At 41.4% G+C, this 25,911-nt stretch overlaps 1 protein-coding gene across 1 annotated transcript in view; it reads right to left on the bottom strand.

Annotated features, from left to right (window-relative positions):
• The window catches only part of MAST4 (microtubule associated serine/threonine kinase family member 4), a 156,251-nt gene extending 130,787 nt beyond the window's left edge, over nucleotides 1-25,464 (bottom strand). The window contains exon 1 of the mRNA XM_019532171.1: nucleotides 25,082-25,464. Within this exon, the coding sequence (XP_019387716.1) occupies nucleotides 25,082-25,173 (92 nt within the window). The 5' untranslated portion in view covers nucleotides 25,174-25,464. The remainder of the gene's footprint in view (nucleotides 1-25,081) is intronic.
• Between the last annotated feature and the right edge of the window lie 447 nt (nucleotides 25,465-25,911).

Raw genomic sequence — 25,911 nt, 5'->3', positions numbered from 1 at the left:
CTGCCCTGCCAGAAAGGCACCCAGCTGCCAGGGCTACAGGGCCAGGGACCTGGATTCACAGGTCCCAGACCACCTAACAGCACCCAAGCCCCAGCTTCTGCCCATGGGCAGTAGCAGCTGCTGCAGAGCCCGGTTCCCCTTCCCTCACAGGCAGCACAGCTGGAGCAGAGCCTGTGGGGGTGGGGCAGATGCAGGCTGCCCACTGTGGGCTTAGGACTTCCTGCCCTGCTGCCCTCCCCCAGGGGCCTCTGTGGCCCAGCGGGCAAGACCTGGCATAGCTCATTGCCACTGCTGGGAGCTCCACATTGCCATAATGAGGCACCCCCTGACCACCTGACAGCAGCAAGGAGCACAATTTTGTGCTGCCACCCCCACTGCTGCCAGGTGGGAAGGGGGTGCCCCACCATGGCGGCATGGGGCTCCCAGCAGTGGCACCAAGCCTCTTCATCCCACAGTGCCCTGCCACGCTGAGTCTCTCCCCCTGAGCCGCAGAGACCCCCAGGGGGAGGTCAGCAAGTCGGGGAGCCCCAAGTCCACAGCAGACTGACCACATCTGCCTCCACCCAGCACACAAATCTAGGAGGCATATGCCACCCCTTCTCCCTCCCAGGAGTGCGTGCAGTGGCAGGGAGCTGCCCATGGCTCCATCCCACTTCCTGCCTGGGCCCTGCAGATGTGCATTCTGGGCCGAGGCCCCAAACCCCACACATTGTTATGGCTAAGCAGTGCCCCCAGGCCCAGCCCTGCCCAACTCCCTCCCTCACTACAAGGGCCTTAATCCCTCCCCCCCACTCCACAGACTTAACTTGAGGGAAGCTTTGGGAGCTGCTCTACATGCTGCCTGGCTGCCACGTGCATGTGTGAGCGTGCACATGCATGTGACACCCCTGATTGATCACCCCACTCCAGCTTCCCACAGACCCTTGCTGGCTGGAACTCTGCCAGCCCGCAAGGGAAAACACGCTGTTTCCTGCATTTTTCTCCTTTAAAAGGAGAAACTCGGTGTTTTACTGGGGTGAACAGAATACCCGGATTCCTGATATGACTAGCAGGAACTGCTTTGGCATATGGAAACTGCAGAGACAAAATAAAAGATGTTGATCAGTTAAAAAAAACCCTAAAAAACGAAACTGAATGCCATTATAACGACATTCAGCAGATGAAACTTCCTCCTGCAATCTGGTAGAATGTACCCTGAGAACAGTCTTTTGTTTACGAAGTATTCTAGTTGATTTCGCACAAATTTACTAGAGCAATAAAGGCAGGAATGTATTATGGCTGAAAGCTGCTTTATTTTTTGCATGTAGCTTATATGAATTAAAAATGAGGTAGATCAATAAGGCATATGCTTTATTTAATATTTATTTTAATTTCCTTTATTTTATTTTTTTTAATTCTGTACTAATTTCATTAACATAGCAATTTGAACAGAATAGCTGAAAGATTATAGTGCATCAAACTTGTTTTTATTAGTAGCAGTTAAATGTAGACCACTGAAACAACAGCTGAAACTGTAGTAAAATCTGTTCTCAGTTGTCTGAGGTAGGGGTAGTGAGACAAGTTCAACCACTTTTGCAAAAGTAGCAAGACGATGAACAAATTAAAGTGTGGAAAATGTGTCATTTTATACAAAGCATGTCTATCACATGTAATGAAAAGGCCACATCACAGTATTCTTGTGAGCCACTACAATTTCCAAATGCTCCTACAACAATACTGAACTTTAGATTAGGAGATAGTGGCTGTAAGTAGTTTGAAAATCAGGCCAAGGTCATAAATCCATTACTATCAGCCATTCCAGACTATACAATAAGAAATGTAATCACTCCAGAAAATAAGTATTGTGCTATAACCTCTAACATCCAGACTACTCAATATTTAATTTCAACCCTGTATTAAAAATAATTTATTTAGTCATTTCCTCACAAGGACAAACACTAGTCTTCCTGTTCATGAATGCCTATCCGGCTACCTCCCACCACATTCAGTCACTGTTGGAAAGTGGGAATGTGTCACTGTAGGATGGTGAAGACAAGACAGTTGTAGTGTGGTATAAAACAGCACGTCACATCCTTTATCTTTAATAGTCAGATGCCTACAGCCATATAACCCTGTGCTGTGATCCTATAAGATCACAGGCTAAACAAAGTTAAGTTAAATCTACTTCCTGCGGGAAATGATGATGATTCCTTCTGAGTCAGTGCTAAAGCAACAGCCCAGCCTGGTGCTTCAGGGCATGGTGTTGTCTTCCAGGTGGAATGTAAATCTAAGGTCTCATGGTGCTTTTAGTAAGACTGTAAGTAATTAAGGGTGTCATTTCTACAACTTAACACATGTAAATGTTCAGAACTTTAAAATAACCGAAATTCCTTTCCTCAGACTTGGGTTAATTGATATGATAACTACCAGCATACACAAACACACACACACACTCGCACCCACACAGATCAGGGGTAAGCAACGTTTTTTGGTCGGAGTGCTGAAAACCCCCACAATGCCTACCTTGGAAGATGCCAGAGTGCTGGCATGCCAGAAAAACAAAATGAGGGCAGGGGTACATGGCAGAATGCCCTGTGTGTACCCTTTGCCCCTGACTCAAAGCTCCTGCCCCCCAGCCCTGCGCCCTCCAGCCCGGACTCTGTGGCTGGCAGCAGCTATCCACAGCTGGGGCCGGCTGCAGCTGGGAGGCTCCAAACAGGTGTGCTGGGCTCCAGAGCCCCAGGATCATCTCCGAACCGGCACGTGCACCCGCGCGTCAGAGCGGGTGGTGGGGGAGGGGCCTGAGGCAGCCCAACCCTGGTCCCTCCCCCTTTCCCAGCACAGACCTGGTGCCTGGGCTCCAGAGCCCAGTGCAGCTGTTTGTAGCCAGCCCAGGCTCTGGGCAGTGCAGCAAGCAGGAGGCAGGCTCCATAGCTCCAGCACCAGCTCGGTGCTGATGGCAACTGTGCGCGCACCTCAGGGCAGACCGCAAGGCAGAACAGCCCACTCTGAGGTGCCTATGCAGTCACTGCCAGCTCCAGACCCCTGCACAGCTGTTTGGAGCCTCCCAGCTGCAGCTGGCCCCGGATATGGGTAGCTGCTGCCAGCCACAGAGCCTGGGCTGCTGTCAGCAGGCAGCTGGGACGCTGCAAACCCTGCTGGGAGCAGCCCAGGCTCCAGCTGCTACCCAGAGCCAGGGCTGGACATGGCGTGCCAAGCAAAATGGCGTGTGCCATGATTGACATGTGTGCCGGGGGTTGCTGATGACATAGATATACATACACAATACTTATATACACACACAATTCATATAAATTAGGGCTGTGCAAAATTTTAACAGGTGTTTCATTTCGAAGTTGTTTTGATGTATTTCAGGCTTGAAACAACAACATTGAAATGAAAGGCTTTGAAACAGCTTCGAAATGAAACAAAGGCACTCAAAATGTTTCAAAAGTGTTGAAAGGTTTCAGGTTTCAAGCTGGGCTGGCTTGCAATTAAAGAGAAACTAAGGAGGGGGAGGACTGCTCTGATACTGACACCTAGCTCCTGGTTCGATTCCCCAGCTCTCTAATCATTTCCCCAGCTCTTCCCAGGGGGTGCGGGCCCCCAATCTGTGTGCGGAGTTTCAGCAGACTACCGCTGCAGGCTGGGGCCAGTGACAGCTGCTTGGCACAGCTGTTGCCAAGCATCATGAAGACTGTGATGCTGCCACTGGCCCCAGCCTGCAGCAGTACCCTGCTGAAACCTGGCATGCAGATCTGAGGTCCTGCGCCCCCCAGGAAGAGGTGGCAAAATGATCAGAGAGCTGGAGGAAATCGAACAGGGATCTGAACATTCCCCCAGTTCCTGGCTGGATTCCCCAGCTTCCCGATCTTTCCCCCAGCTCTCTGATCATTTCCCCCAGTTCTTCCCAGGGGGCACAGGCCCCTGGATGATGCAGGATGACAGCAGGCTGCTGCTGCTGACAAGTGATATGAGTTTTGCTTTGAACATTTTGAGGTGCAGTTTCCTAGAAACCCCTGCACTCAATTCCTTGAAACTTGGCAGGCTTCATGCCCTTGGAAAGGGCTACTATCCCTGCAATTTTCATCTGAATTAGGCAAGAAATGACGAAGTTATAGGTATTTTTGTGATTCCTCATTATAGCCTATGGGCGAAACATTGAAACAGCATCGAAATAGCTTCAACGAAATGAAACGGTACAGTGCTTCGAAACACCTAAACAAAACACTGTCCCTTCAAAATGGCAAAACAGGTGCTGTTTTGCGTGCCCACGCGCGCGCGCGCACACACACACACACACACACACACAGAGTTAAAAAATAAATACCCAAAGATGACCTTCACCTGTTCTATGCCAGTGTTTAAATTCTTAGAAGTATGCCTTGTACTACTAATGCCTGAAGAACTGCACTTGAAGCCAAAAAGCTTATCCACCACATCTCCCAACTATACAGCTGGTCCAATAAAAGATCTCACAGAAAATCCTCGACTCTCAAGACATTTTCCGGACCACCAAGGCTATAACACTCCAACCCAACTACAACAACAACATGATTGAAACTGACGCATCTAAACCACTGAAATATTTCCATTAACACAGGACCATTCTTCTATTATATTTCTATTAACACATAACAGCAGCAGAGTCTCCCAATGCCTGAAGAAGGCTGTTTATGCCCAAAAGCTTACAAAGAACTTTCCCCCCAACTATTTAGTTGGTCTTACAAACGATAATGCATCTACCCAAAGAGCCTTGACTTCTATTAACACAGAAATTATTAACATTCTATAGCTCTAGATCTAGACCAGAGACAAAGTCCAGCTTGTGGGCTGGATCTGGTTGGGCAGGGACTCCATTTCCCGGCTGCCCCTGCCTGCATGGCTTTTGCCGGTGTCCATGGAGACCCCACTGCACTTCTGTGGGAAAGCTCAGGCTGGGGTTGCCATACAGACCAGCCTCGCTGCACTGGCAGTGTATGCGGCAGAACAGCACAGGGGGATGCTCCAGAGCCACTGGGAACTCGGGATGGGGGCAGCTTGGTCCAGAGGCAGGGCAGAACTGCGGTATGTAGCCTGCACACTTTGGGCAGGGGCATGCAAGCAGGGAATAACAGCTCTGCCCTGACTCCAGACCAGGCTGTCACCGCTGCAAGGAACCGGGGCAGAGCTGCAATCCCCTGCTTGTGCACCCTTGCCCAAAGCGTGCAGGCTACAGATTGCAGTTCTGCCCTGGCTCTGGACCAAGCTGCCCCATCCTAATTTCCCAGCAGCTCTGGAGCAGCCCCTTACATGGCTCTGCCAGTGAGACTGAGGCTGGTCTCCAGGGCAACCCCAGCCTGAGCTTTCCAACGCAGGTGCAGCTGGGGTCTCCATGGAGACCTGCCCAAGCCATGAGGGCAGGGGCTGCTGGGAAATGGAGTCCAGCTGCCAGCCAGATTGGCCACTTTGCCCACCCTTGCTTTATACTAACTGCCACTGGTTAAAGAAATATAATTAGAGTCTCTTACAAGCTAAATCTAAGTTAAAATATAACCTTACAATTATTTTTTTTTCAATACAGTAACTATATGCATGACCAGCTACAACTCTGCTATCCCCTTCCAGTCCTTGTACAAAGTCCACAGATTCTGTATCAAAACCAGGATTGGAATTAAAGAATTTCTCATTCAAATCACTATATAATACTTCTCAGATTACATATACATCTTGAAGGAAAGGAAAGGCAGCTACTGCCTAGTTGTTGCTAATTTATAAATCTATTGTATAAATGGAAAGTGGGGGGGAAATCAAACAGGCTTAAGTAAAGCTACTGTTACTCTATGTCACAGCAAGGGCTTCAATCTTATTTCACACACAAATTAGACAAATCAAAACTAAAATGCATTATACATTAGACATCCAATTCTGAATCTTGGTAGCTGCTAAAGCACTATGCACATAATCAGTGAGGTGAATTTTGTATTCTATATTAAAATACAAACCGGTAGGTGAGAGAATAATATACATTTTTTGTATTCCAAGGAATTCTAGGATAAAAAAGATGCATAGTAAATGAGAAAGTTGGGGAATCCATAAACAATTACTTTAAGCTATGAAGTATTCCCCCACCCTGGGCATCTAAAAAGCACAGAATATGAAGATTGGATTAAGGTTCTTCTTAGAAGCTCTTTAATATCAGTACATTTGGTATTTGTTCTGAACACTTTGATCCCAATGTACGTTTTACATAAAAGTGTAAACAACTATAAAATGACAGACTTAAAAAAATTAAAAGAAAAAACATATTTATCCAGTTTCTTTTTTTAAGACAGTTGTATACGCCACCACTAACACATGGCATAAGCTATGCAGAACTGAAAAAGAATGGGGAAAGGGCGGGTAAGAGATAAAACTTACAAATTAACTGAGTCAGAGATGCATAAGTGAGCAAGAGCTGACTTCATCAAATAGTGGAGGACAGTTTTATTCTGAGACCTCAAGGGAACAAATGTGTGCCACAGAGAGGACTGTGGGCAAATAAGCAAATGAAACTCTTTTACTTAAAAAATTGCCTAACCTGACTGGGTGCACACCAGTAAGGGGTGCAATTCATATCAAGTATTTATCTCACAGTAGCACCTACAAGGCCTTACTTTCCTAGGCAGAGTACAAACAGTATGAAGACTTTGCAAACAAAAGTTGGAGTAGGGCATAGGTGAGATGAAGTGACATAAAGAGGTGTATACTAGGGCTGTATGAAACACCATCATTTCATCTTGAAGTCTGTTTCGCTGTTTCAGAGGGGTAGAACTTTGTTGTGACATTTCATTTAGTTTAGAAGCACTGTCCTGTTTTGTTTAATTGAAACTGTTTCACTGTTTCAACATGTTTCGACATTTTGCCTATAGGCTGTAATGGGGAATCATGAAAATGCCTAAAACATTGTCATTTGTTGCCTGATTCAGATGCAAATTGCAGGGATGGTATCCCCTTATGAGGGCATGAAGCTTGCCAAGTTTCAAGGAGATAAGTGCAGAGGGGTCTTGGAAACTGCACCCCAAAGTCTTGAAACAAAACTCATGACACTTGCTGGCAGCAGCAGCCTTCTGTCATCTGGGCACAGATCTGGGGGGGCCACACTGCCAGGAGGGCTGTGGGGAGGTGCCAGACTCCTCCTAAGGGTGTGGGCCCCTGGATCTGCACCAGATGACAGGAGGCTGCCGCTGCCACCTGGGACTGGCACTGGGTGCAGCCCACACTTAGGGTCAGGGAAGAAAGATGCTGCCGCTGGCTCCAGGCAGCAGCGGCAGCCTACTGTCATCTGGGTGCAGATCCGGGGGCCTGCACTCTTTGGAGGGCTGCAGGGCTGTGCTGGACTCCTCCTAAGGGTGCGGGTCCCTGGATCTGCACCCAGATGTCAGGAGGCTGCTGCTGCCACCTGGGAGCTTGGAGCACAACCCAGCAGTGGGAGGTGGGTAGAGCTGGGGCTGTGCTCCAAATTGGCGTCCCCAGCCCCATGGAGTGCAGCCCAGCAGCAGGAGGTGGGCAGACCCAGGGCTGCATTCCACCTCCTGCCACCAGACTGAGGTAGAGCCGCTAAAAGCACAGCCCTTGCTCTTGCCTGGCTCCCACCACTGGGCTGCTTCAAAACTCGAAACATCTTAAGTGCCTTCATTTAATTTTGAAGGCGTTTCAAAGCTTTTTGTTTCATTTTAATTTCACTGTTTTGAGCATGAAATGCATTGAAACAGCTTCAAAACGAAACACTTGGCGAAAGCTCGCACAGCCCTAGTGCATACAAAATTCCTAGCCAATTGGGAACCGTAACCACAACCAACTGCTTAATTAACCCATTATCAATGTAAGTTTTCTATTAACATCGTGGCAAAAATAAGTTTTGTTAAGGACTTCTAAAAAAGTGGTGGCTTCTGTAATTTTAACTAGATGCTTGCAGGGACACCTTCAAATATATTTGGAAAGTACTTGACACATGTAGGCCTTAGCCACAGAACAGAAGATGCTATTTAAGATGATAAACTGATACTTAAAATCCAATTGAATTCTGGATTCACCCACAGATTGCCTGCATAACCCTGAGCAAACCATTTATTCCACTATGTCCCGCAGATACTCATCTGTAACAGGGCAGGTAGTGTTTTCCTGCCTCAATGGGTTGTTAAGGATGCATTGATTAATAAATGTGGAAATTATATATATATATCTATAGAGAGAGAGAGAGAGAGAGAGAGAAAGAGAGGTCTAGAAATTTGGTGATTAGGGACCACCAATCTCAACCTAAGCAAATAATTTGCATATTTAATCTGTAATCTGCTATAACCCGTGTTTTTCATTCAATAATTTGCATTGTATTGCAGATTAATAGCATGTTTTCCATTTCAAACATTTGACATGGCCACAACAGAGAAATGGGGAAGCACTGTGTCCCAGCACTGTCTTCCAAACAAATAAATCAATCTCTAGGATTTATTTAAAAAAACATAAAACAAAGTTTGACATTTTGGTGAGGCAGAATGGAAGATATTAGATATTAGTGGGGAAAGAACCAAAAAAAAATAATAGGAAGCATACTCTCTAACAGAATCTGTGTTCTCTTGTTAGGCACAGGTCACAGATGGAAAACAGATGCTTCCAGCTCAGGCATCAGAAAATGGCAAGAATATTAGGGAAGAATCCAATTCACCTAGGTAAGAAAAAAGCTTGCTTACCAAATTTGTTGCTTCTTCGTGCCCACATTTTTGGTGGTGATAGGCGGCAGTGGAAAAAAGTTGAAGAAAGTCAGAAGTAAATATCCAAACTTCTTTGACTCCTTTTGCTTCTACTATTGCATGTGTTCAAGGACTAGTTATTTAAAGACAGTCCCTTTGACTAAATACACATCAGAACATGTCAGATATGTCTATCTCCCCTGAAAAAGCACATCCATCAAATGTATACACTCAGTCTATGTTTTGTTGGTCAGCAATGAGATTGGTTAACAGTGTTAGTACAGAATATATATTACTTGTGACTTTTCAATTAACAAAACTGTCAGAAGCATGAGAGCTATTTGCACACAGTCATTTCAGTTTGGCTACATATGGAACAAAAAAGCTCCATGTTACTTTATGTTATCAAACTTGACAAGAAGTTTTGGAAAATATGGAAACACCAATGGCAGAACCCTAAATTCCTGAATTACTCATATCCATAAACATCATCATCATCATGACCAATAACAGTGACAAATGGATTTTTGTCTTAAAATTTAAAAAAAAGTACTGTGATTGGATTACTTCAATTTTACCAGGGATTTTATCATCATCAAACAATGTGTATTCTAGCATACTAAAAAAAAGGTAAAGGAAAATCAATATAATATTCAACCAAACTCTATTAGGAAATTCTCAGTGATCTGTTGCTTTGAAGAAAAGCAAAAAACCTATTAAAAGTGTGCATGAGTACTATAAAATAAATAAAAAGGAAAATTTTGGTAAAAAGAGTCAATATTTTGGAGGTCAAATTCTGTCCTCACACAGCCAGCTTTGAATACCACCAACAGGAATTGGTCAGGTCTGAGACCAGCATTTGGCTCTAAGAATTTTGGACTCACTGTTCAAAGTCACTGATTTTGATTTTAATGACTTAATGCCATACGCTGTTTTTTACATGGATTAAAAATGTTGCAAATTTATTTTTTTCAGTCTTTGCACTTTCACAAGGGAAAAGAAGAAAAATATCTAAATCTACCTCCAAAAAAACCTAGCTAACTCAGCTGGTGCTGTCTAGATAACATTTGTGCCTAGGACATTTTTGTTGGGGGGGGGAGGGGAGGGTAGAAATCAGTGTGCAGCCCACTTAAATCAATTTTCATAATTCTTTTACCACTTCCACTTTAAAAACAATCCTGAAGTGCTTTAGCTCAGGGATTTACAATATCTATAAATATGTGAGCAATAGTAATCAAAACAGTTTCAGAAGCCAGAAACCATAATATAACTTCACCGGTGGCATGGTTTTTTCCATCCATCCATTCTTTATTTTATCAAAGAAAAATATGTTGCAAGGTATACAAGGTAACAGACCTTTACTTTATCATGGTTATCCATATTTTTTTCTTGAGAACCACTGCCTTACAATGTGGGCATGTTACAACAGGGTTATCCATATTTCTTCATATGCACATATACACACCAAAATCAAAATCTTTTGCCCTAGTTTCACACTTTCTACATGTAGTATATAATAGCATGCTTCCAAATAAACGTAGGATACTAATTCAGGACAGGAAATCACAATGATTATTTATCTTTAAAAAATTAAGAGAAGCAGCACTACCAAGAGTTTATGTAACCTCAGCTTTAAAATCTGGTCATGCATTTTTTTAAAATGTTAAATAATTTGAACAACTATGCACACATCCTATTTTTAATGGCTAAAAAGAAAAAATGTATTTTACACACACACACACACACACACAGAAAAAAATCTTAATTTTTATACTAAGGTCTATTATTAATATTGCAAATTCTTATTAACAAAAAGTTCTCCCATGTAAGTGGGAAAGAAGCACACACAGAGCAGGGGAAACAAACTAAGGGTGAGTTCCTACCCTGCAGTTTTTTCCACACGGGCAAATACTTTGTACATGTTCAGAGCCTGATGGATTAGACTGGGGGGTTATGTACATTTGCTTTAGCCCAAATTGACAGGATTGGGGTTCAGCAGATTATACTGTGCGGGAGTACAGATTCTTCAAGGAAATAAAAATTCTTACCATACAGAAAGAGCTGCCAAAGCAGTTAGATGGGGGGAAAACAAGGAAAGAAAGAAAAGAAACAAAATATGCTCTCCTCCTGCTTTTTAATTTTTTTTGTTAAAGAAATTATATATTACATTTAACAAATACAAGTTAGAAAACACTGAAGCAACTGTTTAATTTAGTGGTATACCTACAAACTTCGTTAAGATTCACAAACCCACTAAGGGAGTTAAAAGGAGTCATTAAAGAAAATTCCTCTCTCTACCTATTTCCTAGGAAAAGCACACAATCTTCACAGAAAACAATGTGACACAGTGGGGGCCAACATTTTTGGCAGCTGTGCCACAAATTAACCTCTCTCCCTCCCCAATTTCCATTCTGATCCCTCCTCCAATCTGCTGCTCTGCTTTCTGCTCCTTCCCGTATATGCCACTACGCTGTCTGTCTCCTCTTCAGTCTGTTGCATACCAAACAGAGACTGCTTATACCACTTGGTCAACCCTACTGTAACATTGTAAGGCAGTGGTTCTCAACCTTTTTCTTAGGATCAGGGCATCCCTTCACAACTTGTTTGAATTTGACAGTACTCTGGTTGAGAACCACTGTTGTACTGCCTCAGCTTACCAGGTAACTCCTTATGCAATAAAGACTGACTGGACTCTTAACATTTTCCTTTTCCCACAAGAGCACATGACAGCAGCAATATAATTGGTGGCTCCTGCCTCCACCCCCCAACAGATTTGATTTTTCTGTCAGAAAAAAATTAGCTGCAATGGAAATACTCCTAATTTACACCACATTGACTGAGCTAGAAATGAAGCCTAGACAGCAAAATAAAATGAAGTGTTAATCTACTTTTTCCTCTGTGCGAGAGTCCCATTGATAATGGGATTGTTGAAAGTGGAATAAAGGTACAAGGATGAATTAAATTAATTCAAATTGAAGTGATTTGCCCTAGTTTAACACATTTGTTATTTCTTGGATTTACAGAAAGTAGGAGGTTGTGAACTCTTTAAAAATGCATTCTGGGTGCTAACAGATGGGGGTGGGGGTAAATGCGCTTTACTAGAAGAAGCAGAAAGTTAGTTCAATCCAGCTCCATAGCATCTGTATAAATCAGGAATTTCAGTGGGGCTTTTATGATGCTTTTATCTAAAGCCGATTCAACCGGCTATTAGGTAAAAAATGCCATAAAAGCTCCACTGAAGCACCCGATCCAAACAGACATTGGGTAAGCTGGGTCCAGATAAATGTGATGCCTCTTTTAGGCATGCGCTGGGCTTGGTATGGGGCTGTGCAGATTTTACAATGAAGTGCTGTTTTTAGGGGTTTTGTTATGTCTGTAAGCAGCCCCCGTGTCTGAGTGGGAACAATGCTTACCATAATAAGCAGATTTTTTTTTTTTACAAAAGCATACAAATAGCAAGTGCTCCATCAGTATATCACTGAATTCTCCTGTCCTTAGGACACTGATTCTCAACTAAGGCTCTGTCACCACCGCTATGGCCGGACAGAACTGTGCCATGTGCCTCCATATTCAGAAGATGCCACGTGGGGTTGAACAGCTGTGACAACAGTGGCATTTCTGCCACTGCCACTTGCCAATCTGGCTCTACAGAAAGTAACTAGCACACTTCCACCTCACCACACCAGTGATGACCACACCACAGTACCCCAGCTGAAAGCCACTGTTACAAGGAAACAAACACACACTTTTTCACTGGTGGACAGAAGTGCTGCCGTTTGGGGAGAAATATGAAACCGCTTTCATTTTTTTTCGCCCTTGGAATCCTAGGTGAGTAATATTTTTCAGGACAAAGCACGGAAGTAGCAGTAATTTGGGAACTTTTAAAGCCATGAAACAGCAGGAAATACGATGCCCAATTTTAATTAAACCAGTCACAGCCTAAGAGAAAAATGTTCTCCAAAGAGATGAGTAGTACTTCCCTATTCTTGTCTTTTCATGTCTGAGTATGCCTTTTAATCAAGAGCGTGTCCTTTGAGTTATCGTCTTCTGATTATTTAACTGAGCCAGGAAAACTCATCTCCATTCCACCTTCTCAGTGGGCATGTTTCACTAATATTGTTGTATGCACATTTCAAGGCAATCCAGAAATGTCAAAAATGGTGACTACAACACATTTTTCATCCCCCCACAAAAATATTATATTTACTCACGTAGCCTTGTAAATATACTGTTAAGAATGAGGAAAGCCAAAAAGTCAAACAGAAATAGTTTTAAAATTCAGATATGGTTCCTATTCTTACAAAAACAAAGTTAACTTTTGTTTTACAGCCACTCTATTGTCTAAGGCTCAAGGAAAAGAATGTTATTTAGACTTCAGAGTAGAATATAATCAAATAGAAAAAGGACTGAGGCTATATAAATCTTCTGATTAAAATAAATCATTATTTCAAGATATAGCAATTAGCAGTCTTAAGTATTTGCTTTGCTTCAGCAGTTAGGAGCCATCTCTCAATTTCTTTCTTTTATTCATATGAATTCAAACATGACCTACCTTGAAATCTGTCTACCATTAACACAGAAAATTAAGATCTTTTTTAAATGGGTGAGACAAATACTTAACACAAAGTAAAGTCAATCAATGTTTATAAATCAATTTACAACGCCTAAGTTATAGGACTGGTTTCTGAAGATTAGGTAAAATATTTATTACCTATTTAAAACAAGAACATACTCAGGTCATATAACAATCACTGATTCTCTACCCAACAGGTACTTCCTTTTGCAACTCATCTTATACATTTTATCAGAAAAAAAGATGATCCATTTGTGAATAATCTTTTACGGAATTTTCTATTTGCCCGCTTTGAAATTAAAAGCTACAGTCAAACGATAAACTTTGCAGTAGGCTATTGCATGCAAAAACCTTCTCCATAATTACTGCACATGCTGGAGAACGAATGGGTGGGATAAGGAAACTCCAACAGTTTCTACTTTCTAATCACCAGACCGAGCATTCCAGTATTTCATGGGAACAATAGATCCTACTTAATAATTACAATCTTTCGGGAACAATAGACTATGACGATTTTCCTTGATTTCTAAACAATTATTTAGGGAAAAGTAATGCTAACTGAAAAAAAGAGGGCAAAAGCTGATATATTTACATTGGCAGCAGCCCAATATTTCTGCACTTATCTGTTTGTGGCAGGAATGCTAGTAGCATGTAGTTTTGAAGTCTCTCTATTGGGTAAATCAATCTGGGAATTGCACTGGTTTACAGTACTTCTGAGATGTGTTTAGATTTACTGGGAAGACTGCCAAAAGGAGTTTTAACTTGCTACCGTTCAATTTGTGCTGGCTCACTGTTGGAGTATTTAAATGGAACAACTTAATTGACCTATCTTGACATTCGAGGTTGCACTGGAAGTGGCTTATTCCTCAAGTTTTATGCAGATGAAAGAAATATGCCACCAAAACAAATCTGAATCTGAACTACTACAGTACATTAATGTTAATTAAAGCTGTGCTTTTATGCCCATGCCAATACCAATGAATACATATCACTTAAACAACAGGTTTGAATACAAGTACCAATAAAATAAACATGTGGTTTGTAAAAAAAGAATAATGCTGCAATGTGCTATGCCTGGGTGAACTCCTTATATTGCTGTACTGATAAAGAGGTCAATCTGCGCTCCCAAAACTTTTAGTAATACAAAATGCTGTTCAACACTTGTAATTCCAGAAAAAAATAAACACTACAGGAGTCTGAAGATGATAATGTATTAATAGTTATATCTATTTTTAATGTTTTTAATGTTTAAATGCCACAACTAATATCTTCAATGTAAATTTTTATTGGAGCAAATGTCCAAAAGGATAATGCTTAAGAGAGCTTCTAAGGACTTGAACTGTTGACTAAATCTGAGTTAAGACCATCCAAGAACCATCATCTTGTTAGCCAGGGAGGTATACTGAGGCATACTGAGGCTTTGGGTACACAGAGTACACTGCCTATCACACAGACATCATGTTGTTTCCTTTACTCTCCGACCTGTAGTCAGTCTGCATTACTTTAATGAACCCATTATTTTGAATGAGCAAATAGATAGAATAGTCTCAAGTATAACAATTTCCATACATAAACAATCAGATTAACAATCGGAGTGCTACAAGATGTACTGAAAATGGTCATAGGCTTTTTCAGCTTGGTTAAAGGTGGTTTTGTAAATCACATAGCCAGGAGTCAGGGGATTTAACTTACGCTCCTACCTCTGGCAAACATTTACTTTTGTGCAAGTCCATCAAACACCCAGTGGTCTCACAAACTAAGGTGGGTAAATGAATCATATCTGACTACAGGCAACCCTAATTTAGCGCTCTTAATTGGTTCCTGAAAGACCAAGCATTAAGCAAAATGAATGTTAAAACACGGGCTGCCTGTACTGTACATAACACTTTGAGCTCCAAATGGAAGACACCCCCGAACAGAACATATTAACAGTTGAATGTGTTTGTGTCCTCTACAACAAGGTTCTTACTTACTAGGTAGAACATGAGGTTTCAGAAATTATTTTCTCCTATTCAAATGTCAGCTGCTACCAAGTGTGACAGTGACAAAAGAATAGCTTCCTGGTTTGTGCCAGAATAGCTTCCTGGCAGCCTTCTCGAACTTTCACCTACCTTTCTTTTGCTTTCCCATTCCAGTTGATTCAAAGAGATCCAAGTTTAAACCCTGAGATCTTGACACAGTTCATATACATAAAATGGGAGTTTTTCTGACTCAGAGCTAAGTAAAAGCTTTGGGCTGTGGCTACATGAATCTTTGCATGCCTGACTGAAGAAAGAAATAATGATTACTCATCAGGGAGAAACTGGATGTTGCAAATATTCAATGTCAGAGGAACCTGAAACACCAGTAGCTTAAACAAATAAGTTTGCTGAAATAAACCAGCCAGAATTAAAACACCACACAAGCATACACAGGGCCCCTCATTTTGACTGATGCTGAACAGGAAACAAACCCTTCAATGTGCATAAATGGAAACACAACATTCTGTTCTTTAGTACGGACAGCAATGGAATGATTAAAATAACAGACTGCCATTTTTACAATATATTCAGTTTCAGTATGTTCCTCCAGCATACGTAACACATGCAGATAATTTATCTCCTAAGCATGTCCAGTGATCACTTGTGCAATTAACTCTTATAGGTGATTCTCTCTCTCCCAAGCTATATCTATATATAGATATCTATATCTATATGCAAGGTTTGAATTGAATATCTAAACGGCATATAACTGAGGTAAGAAGAAAAGTTCTCCTAATTACTATAACTGCACAGCACACACTAAAGTAATCATTTAGCAATTTTTAATTTGGTATTGTATAATGTACAACAAATACTAAATAACTGCAGTTGGGGCAAGGGTAAATCTACCTATTATATATAAAGTTATGTAGTCCTTTGACCATTTCTAATATTGCTAGTGTGATTTTAATCATGTTCACTTTTCCTATGCCACTATAAGGACTGGGTCATAGGTGGCCTGGCCTAGTAGTTAGGTCACTGAAGGAGAGGAGTCAGGGGAGAAGTCCAAATCACACGTTAAGTCAGGGAGTTATAATAAGGAACCAAGTTACCATATCCAAGAGGAAAATACTGAGATATAGCCCAAATCCAGGTCAGCCAAGGTCCAGGAGTCAAAAACTGAATTGCCAAAGCCAACTAGAATGCCTAAAAACCTGACTACAGAGGCAGAGCTGAGCAGGGTCAGAAGCAAGAAAACTAGAAAACAGAGGATCTAGGGAAGCTTACAACAGCAGACCTTCAAGCAGGACTTCTGGCTGGCCTGTAGACTGCTGCCACAGATTAACCTGATTGGGGAAGCTGCTCTCACCAGCAGCCAATGAGGAGGCCTTAACAAGTGGCCAGTTTGGTTTATCAGCCCAGGTGGAGCTGTTATTTACAACTTCAGGCAGGTCTGGCCAAGTGAGCAATTACACCTGGTTGGGTTGTCTGTTAGGGCCCCTGACAGCGACCCACAGGACCATTACTCCAGATCTGATTTACCAAGAAATTAATGAATAATTGCTTTAAATTCTAATTTAATACATGTATATATTATGTTGAAATGTAAGGAGAAAATGCAATAAGACCTATCAGGGGAATTTAGGATTTCACTGCATTTAATTCATAATGACTCCATCAAATCAAGTAGTTTAGGCACCCATGACCACTATAATTTGGAGAGAAGTTACTGTAACTTCTAAATACTTAATTCAGTTTCTTCTTCTAAAGAAGAATCATGTTTTTTCACAGTGAATATAATACACCACAAAAAAAGTCAATAATGGTAAAATATACTCATTCTTCTAAAACAGATTAAGAAATAAGGAGGGGGAAGGGGGAAAGAAGTGTTGTTCTATAAGAGTTCCTACTAAGGAGAAGACAGAGCCTAGTAAAAACCTGACCTCGTCAGCTCCTTCATATAATAGTACAAAGATTGGATATGATAATTAAGCACTATCCTCACATACAGTTGAGCCCACTCAAACTGCCAAGTCAAGTGGGTGTGAAAGATTGTTCAGTATTCTCCAGGGAACATGTTATTTTAAATCCCGGCAAAACCAAAGCCCAACTTGACAGTTACTAGGACACTATCTTGGAACACACAGTTCAATAAAGAAAAAAGTAAGTTAAAAAAAAAACAAACCCCTAACAGTCTCTGAAGCTGCACTGAACAGTTACAATGGACAAGTGATCACAACGTGGTAAAGAAGTGTTTTCACTTGCTGTTAATGAACTTTCGTTAATAGCGCTTAAAGGCCTCGAAACAGATCAAATTTAATTTTTAATCTTAAATCACCGCTCAGGCAAAACAGGTTCAGCGATAACTAAGTGAATATTTGTAACCCCACATTTTAGACTAAAATAGGATCCTGACACAACAGAAAACCATTTGTAATAAATTGCTTTGCTGTAACTACAATAAAGAAATGAGAAGAAAGGAACTGCTGGCTTAAAAAAAAAAACAAAAAGAAAAGAAAGGAGTCCTTTCAAAAGCAATGAAGATATATTAAATAATGAACATCCTATAGAGAATTCAGGTAATATTCATGTTTGGATGAAGAGCCAAATACAGCAGCAAAGTGAAGCTAAATGTGATAATCACTGCATTCCATTCTCTTTACAAAGACCTAGACTAGAAGCCATTTCAGGCAGGGCCCATTTTTTCATTAATTCTGTAAAGGGCCCACCCCACCTGCAATACTAAATATTAAAAGATAACCTGGTAGACTTGCAGTGTGATCCTACACTGTGATCGCCATTTGACTCTCAAAGATTTGAATATCAAATCTGTTCAATTTACTTGACAGTTTTCATAACTGCTAGTTCTGAAAACCAACTACAATACCTAAAAGTCAGGCTGGGTTATTTCTGCTCATGTTTCACTGTCAAAAATAAAGCTGCTGTAAGTGGAATTAAGCTAACAAGTATGCTGATTATGCACAAGTCAGAATAGAATCTGGCTCATTCCTCCTTAGGTAAAATAGCTCTACATAGCTAACAGGAGTAAAGAAGAGTGAAAAACTATTTTAATGACTTAAAACAGCGGGTATGACTCTAAACATAAATAGGGATGAGATTTTTTTTTTTAACATGCAGTTTATTTCACACATTAGGCCACCATACTGGACAATACAATCCTCCCATCCATCCCTGAAGATGAAAATGAATCAGCTTTGGTTCTCTATTTCTTTGAACCTGAGGGAAGGAAAAGAAATTCCTAGGATAAGTGGCTTCAAAAGAAAGACAGAAATCCATAGCAATTGTTAGAGCCAAAGGAAGCGAAAAATACCCTGGGCTATTGTTCACTACTCCAATGAGGCAGAGGGATGGAAAAGAGAACAAGCCTCAAAACACTTCTCCCACTTGCCCTATATGTACAAGTAATGCTGGCAGAGATGAAAGAAGCGGCAAAATATCAATCCACATGGCAGACAGTCCCAAGCCAAAGGACAAAATGAACATCCTCATTTGTGCGAGGGTATCCAAATATAAATGTGAATGAAAGCAATTCATGAGACCCTTGCATGTATTTAAATACAGGTTTCATTAAGGATTATAGTTTGCCTGTACTTCAGTTAAAAGGTATTTCACAATCCTAATATTTAATGCCCAGAGTGCTGTAGCGCAATCATGGCCCGAGAACTCAAATGACACAACATGAATTTCATGACACTGAGTGCGATCCAGCGAGCAGGAGATGGGCAGCTGTAAGAACACAGAGGCAGCTATACTTTATCATAGAATCATAGAGAATTAGGGCTGGAAGGGACCTCAGGAGGTCATCTTATCCAGCCCCCTGCTCCAAGCAGGCCCATCCCAACTAAATCATCCCAATTAAGGCTTGTCTAGCTAGGTCTTAAAAACCTCCAAGGATATAGATTCCACTACCTCTGATGAACTGTTCCAGTGCTTTACTACCATCCTCATGTGAAAGCTTTTCCTAATATCTAACCTAAACTTCCCTTGCTGCAACTTGAGACCGATGCTCCTTGTTCTGTCATCTGCCACCACTGAGAACAGTCCATCTTTGGAACCAGCCTTCAGGTAGTTGAAGGCTGCTGTTAAATCCACCCTCTCTCTCTCCCCACCAGCCTGCCCCAGTCTTCTCTTCTCCAGACTAAATAAGCTCAGTTCCCTCAGCCTCTCCTCAAAAGTAATGGGCATCAGCCCTCTAACCATCTTCACTGCCTTCTGCCGGACTCTCTTCAATTTGTCCACAGCCTTTCTGTAGTGGGGGGCCCAAAACTGGACATAGTACTCCAGATGTAACTTCACTGGTGCAGAATAAAGGGGAAGAATCACTTCCCTCAATCTGCTGGAAGCACTGCTAATAATGCAGCTCAGTATGCCACTAGCATTCTTGGCAACAAGGGCACACTGTTGGCTCATATTCAGCTTATTTTCTGCTGTAAACCCCAGGTCCTGTTCTGCAGAACTGCTGCTTAGCCAGTCAGTCCCCAGCCTATACTAGTGGTTGGGATAGTTTCATCCAAAGTACAGGATATTGTAAGTGTCCTTACTGAACTTAATAAGATTTCTTTTAGTCCAGTCCTCCAATTTATTAAGGTTTCTCCGAATCCTAGCCCTACCATCCAGGATATCCCCTACTACTTGGCGTCATCCGCAAACTTGCTGAGGGTGCGCTCCATCTCATCTTCCAGATCACTGATGAAGATACTGAACAAAACTGGCCCCAGGACCAACTCCCAGGGCAACCCACTTAATACTGGCTGCTACGGGTGTCCAGAACAGACCCTATATGATTCAGATTCAGCCCAAATCAGGGACATTGCAGCATTCATGAGCCACCTGTGACCTAGAGGTATGTAGAAAAAACATTTAAAGCTGTGTCTATGTCTGAATCACTGAATCTTTCCGAATCTCTCCAAACTGATTCAGAGGTCTCCAATTTAATTTGGAGAGATTAAAGGGTCCTCTGATTTGATTTGGATTCAGAGCTTTGGCCACCAAATCGGGCCAAATCGCCACCCAATCAAATCAGGGACTGAAAGCTTCGTACAGCCTTCCTGGCTGCCAACTAGACATCGATCCATTGGATTACTATCTTTTGGCCATGTCTATGTCAGATGTTGACTGCACAGTAGCTCGGTACCACTGCACAGCAGCTCGTCACCACTGTGCAGCAGCTTCATACGGCACTCCTTCTGGAAGAGTAAACAGAAAGGAGAACACCGGCTTTACGGAGTCGGTTTGCCATCAAGAATGAACTCATAAACAAACTCAATGAGTTGCCCATTAGTGCCTAGAAAGAATCGCTTGGATTCTCTACCAGGAAACATCAAAACTAATACAAGATGAGAATGATCAGGAGATCCAAGAATCAACTGATTGAAAGCGCAAGGCCTTTTGTGCTTAGCAGCAACACCAACTCCAAGCAAAAAAAACCTGAATCTCTAGTCAGAAGTCCAAAGGAAGACCCACAATATGAAGAACAGATGGTGGAAAGACAAGGCAAGGGAAATCAACATCTCACACGATATGCACGCTTTTTTCAATTTCACCAAAGACATCTACAGTCTCAGCACTCAGGGACCAACACCCCTGAGACATAAGGATGGAGGAGACCTGATCACGTAAAGGGATCACCACTCATCAGAAGGAACAATTTGAAGACCTTCTCTAATTGAGATTCTATTGCTGATGAGAGTGTTCCATCCCACAATATCCAGTCAAAGGTGATCTCAGAATCCCTTCAACCCTTGACAAGGTATGAAGAATGACAAGGCACCTGGAGCTGATGGAACCACCACCAAAATCTTCAAGCAAGAGAAGAGGAACTTGCATCACAGCACCATGCCTTCATCTTAAGGACTTAGAATGAGGAGGAAATCCCAGATAACCTCAGGAATGCCATGATCGTGGCAAACTTCAAGAAAGGAGACAAGCCCAGCTATGGAAGTTACACAGGGTCCACCTTGCTGTCCACCATAGGCAAGAACCCTCCTGAACAATTTTCCTTCTACTTGCTGAAAAGCTCCTCCTGGAACCTCAATATGTGTTTATGGTATCAAGAGGCACAACTGACATGATCTTCACTTCTTGCCAGCTGCAGGAAAAAAAAATGCCAGGAACAAAATAAGCCTGTCTACATGGCCTTCTTTGACTTCATGAAAGCTTTTGACTCTGTCAACTGAGACATGCTGTGGAAGATCCTTCTGAAGTACAGAAATTCATCAACTTACTTTGCCTGCTCCATGACAGTAAGCAAGTGGTAGTTCTCACTATTGGATTGATCACAGATCCTTTTGAGATTAAGATGGGAGTTAAGCAAGGCTGAGTCATTGCTCCAACACTCTTCTCAATATTCTTTCCTGTGATGCTACATCTGACCATAAACAAGCTTCCAGTTGAAGTGGAGCTAAACTACCAAATGGATGGCAAACTGTTTAATCTCAGCTGACTCTGAACCAAAACCAAGACCACTCTGACTAGAATCATCAAGCTCCAGTATGCTTATGATGCTGTAGCCTGTGCTCACTTGGAAGCAGACCTTCAGGCAATAGTCAACGTTGGTCCTCCACCAACAAGCTCTTAACAAACAGTCCCAACCTCCAGTAATACAGATCCAAGGTCAGACTCTGGAGAACATTAAGTATTTCCCATGTCTTGGAAACCATCTCTTGCGGAAGGCTGACATCAACAAAAAAAATTCAGCATCACCTCAACTGTGCAAATGCAGCCTTTGGATGCCTGAGGAAATAAGATGGTGGTCAAAGATTGTGACATAAACCATGAGCTTGGCTTCATATCTGATCAAGCAGTTGTGATCCCCACCTTACTATATGGAGCTGAGATATGAACAACATACAGGAGATACCTAAAGTCATTGGAGAAGTACCATCAATGCTGCCTGTGAAAGATCTCTCAAATCCAGTGGGAAGACAGATGCACTAGCATTAACGTCCTGATACAAGCAAACTCCACGAGCGTCAAGATGATGCTTATCAATATCACTGGGCCAGCTACATCATCCAGACGTCCAACTCAAGATTCCCAAAGCAAGTTTGATTCTCTCAACTTAGTAAGGTGTACGCTGAAGAGGAGGGCAGAGAAAGCGCTTCAAGGATGTCCTTTAGGCCAAATTTAAAAAAAGGCAACATCAATAACTCATGGGAGACTATTGCTCAGGGCCATCCCAAATGGAGGAAGAGTCTGCTGCAAGGATCTCAGTACTTTGAAGCCTTATGACAACAGAAGATGGAAATATGGGAGCGGCTGACCCAGTGTCATGGGCCGAATCAAGAATCCAGAGCCCCCTACTCTACATGGAAACACGTTCCTGAGTTGCATCTGAGTCTGCCAGTCCTGGCTTGGCCTCATCAGCTATCTTCAGATCTACAGATGGGAAAACCATGGGACAAAATCATCCTTGACTGTGAGACCTACAGATGGGTCAGTCATGGATAAAATCATCCCTGACTGCAAGGGAATGCCAAAGATTTCATAGACAGCTCTACCATCCATGCAAAAGTAGTTTAGGATCACTTCTCATGTGTTTAGGTCACTATTATTGGTTCCCACCCTTCAATTAACCAGTCAGCAGAGGTATAGTTTATACATGGGCCAAAAGTCTGCTTGTTTCTTGAGTTTCTCCAAGGTGACCAAAACACACTGAAAAAGCAATAATTTTCATTGTCCCTTTCCCTACAGAATCTGTTTTTCTCTTCTCATATGAAAGTTCTACTTCATCCAGGAGACAGATCCACTCTGTTCCTTTGGTCTATTTCCATAGTAATGGATAGAGCTCCTTTGATTGGAAGCTTCTCAATGATAAGCAATGTACAGTATGACAAGATGTAGCCTCTGCCACCTACAACTAATCAGTAGCTTCTACCCACTTAACCTAACCTCTGCAGCAGAGCTGGGGCACAGCTGGGTCACTTCTCCTGGTCCTTGCCTCATTTTGAGGCCATATTCATCTATACTAGGAAAGATACAGGTAATACCTGAATAAGAAAACAGAGCAAGTTTACCTTAATGAAATACTCAAAATGCTAAATGGAAAAGATAAGCCAACAAGATCATCCCTTGGCGATATCACAAAGGATGAACGAAGGCTCCTGAGAGGAGAAAGGTTGCTGTACGTTGAGGCACTGCAAACATATATAAACATGTAAGAAAAAATGCAATATCCAGACAACCTATTAAATATTCAAAAACTTTGCATTACACAAAACATTACAGAAGCTAAGCATGTTATTATTCGGTTATATTTTAAATGTGGCAACATTTCTGAAGCAATATATTTGAAAGAAAAAATCTCTCAAAATGTGTGCACAAAACTATAATCATGTAAACAATCATAAAGAGGCAAGGCAATTAAATAAAGGTAAGTGGTCTGAATTAATTACTAACATTGATGTGTGCTTGAACTGTGCTCTCATTTGGCATAAAGTCTCACAAATTCCTCCTTGAGCTACTCACTGAGTGGTAGTTTATTTTTTCATAAAAGGTATGTTTAGGCCCACACAAAAATGCAAGATCAATTTGAGCAAGTAGAGCAAGGAAGAGCTGAAAAAACTCCCAAACGCTTAAGAGGAACACGTGCATCAGGAAAATGCAAATATGATATTAGTGCACTTATATTTAACAGTCAAAGCAAGTTATTTCAAAATGGTTTGTATTCCCCTTCCCAAGCAATTCAGTACCAAAGCTTAACGGATGTAGCATAAAACCAGTGAAAGGAACAATTCTAGCTGGAAATAGGCCAGAGAATTTAACAGCTCTTTTCTGTTAAATATCATTCAATACTGGTATTTCTTTTGTAAAATGTATTGATATATGAAGCCTTAAAACTTAAGAACTTCTAAATGTGCCAAGTGTCTTTCTAAATTTGCTATGGGTGACCATTTCTGACAGCAACACAAACAAGGGAAAAATATCTAAAGAAGATTTCACTCATTCACTCACTCAAAGCTTCCCAAGTGACACTGTGTAAGCAACACTAGAAATGGTTTCAAAGATAAAAAGCAAACCACATTTAAACAGTAATGGACTACCTCAAACTGACAAACCTAGAACATTAAGAGAGAGATCTTAACCTCTGCAAACTTTTGTTTGTTTTTCAATATCCTCTCTCACACACAGTGTACCAAGAGATAGCTCAGGCCCCTTTAAGAGTATATACCAAAGTATCTAAGTGAACATCAAACTAGCTGCCTTTTGTCCATTTATGGTACAGTCCCTAACTTTAAATTTGTTTTTTTCAAATCCTTTTTCCCTTCTGTCAAGAAGAAAAATATTACTGAAAAGAAAAGGGCGTTCCTATATTAATAAATGTCAGCTAACCAGTTAAAAAAAAAAAAGGAAAGTTACCCCAAAATGTCTCTTTAAGAATACAATTTGAAATGGACTGACTTGAACTGTCTGTATAGTATGTCTGCTCCACATAAAGGTAAAATTATTAGAAAACAAATTGAAAGTCTAGAAAAAAGGAACCAAAGAAACAAAGTACATTACTGAGGGAAAAGTAATATGTAGCATTCATTTGAAAACAACAAAAGCCAGACTCCCAGGTACAAAATCTCTCATATACTTATCCACTGTGTTCCAAGAAAAGGAAAAGTCCAACACTTAGTGTCTTTCTTAAAAGCCACATTCAAGTTAACAATAATGAAACCAGGAAGTATTTTAGACTATTTTAAATTGGCAATATTTACCTATACTCTAAGTAGTTTAATAACCATATTTGGTAAGCACAGTATTCAAATCCTTTACAGCCTGAAAAGAAGAAGCGGAGACATAAACTTCCTAACAAAATAAGCTGTAACGATAGGGAAACTTGAGCAGAATTTTACCTTTGTGTTCGACGGAGCCTGTTTCCATTCCTCAAATGAGGCAGCGTAAAGTTTGAGAGGACAATCCAAAAATTTGGATCAGACATATCCATTTCCCTGTCTTCAATTCACTAAAAGTTCAAGACCATAACACAAGAAAAAAAATCCCCAATTACCTTATCACTCCACGAAAGAATAAGAAGGTAATAGTAACTATGCTCAACAACAACTTTTTAATGGAGCTGCTAAACAGAGTCCTCTACTTGGCATACATCTGCTTCCCCAAAGTTTAGCAAACTTGTTTTATTTTTGACCTAACTCCTCTAACACAGGCACTGCCAGGCTACAAACAATAATTACAATAGTTCAGCCCCGTCTTCTGCTGAAAACGCTGTCTCTGTATGTGTGATTCAGCCCAAGGTACTTTGTCATGTTTGGCAAATACCATTTAGACTTACCCAGAGGGGGAGTGGGAACATTTTTACTTTAAATCTTTCTCTCAGTTCCATTCTTTTTCTTATTGCTTGTCTCCATCGCAAGCATAATGATCAATAATACATTTACTTCTATTTTCACTTTCATAGCAGAAAATTTAAAATAGAAATATGCTGTTCGTTCCAACCCCCCCCCCCCCCAAGTCATTTGAGAAATAAGCTCATCTTTCAGAGTCTTTTCCAGGACTTAAACCTGTCACCTTTGATCTCATCTCCCTGCTTATCAAGGGGCTGAGGATGAAATTGGAGGCTCCTGTACAACAGAAGAGAAAAGGGCTGTTCATTCTTTAATCTTGCCATCACTGTTAAACATTTTGTACAGACCTGAGAAAGCAGTGATGATAAAGAGCAAGCATT

Source organism: Crocodylus porosus, unplaced genomic scaffold, assembly GCF_001723895.1.
Source record: "Crocodylus porosus isolate Cpor-Errol unplaced genomic scaffold, CroPor_comp1, whole genome shotgun sequence".
Taxonomy (NCBI): Eukaryota; Metazoa; Chordata; order Crocodylia; family Crocodylidae; genus Crocodylus; species Crocodylus porosus.
Note: the sequence above shows the minus strand (reverse complement) of the source record. Positions and strands in the feature narration are given on the sequence as shown.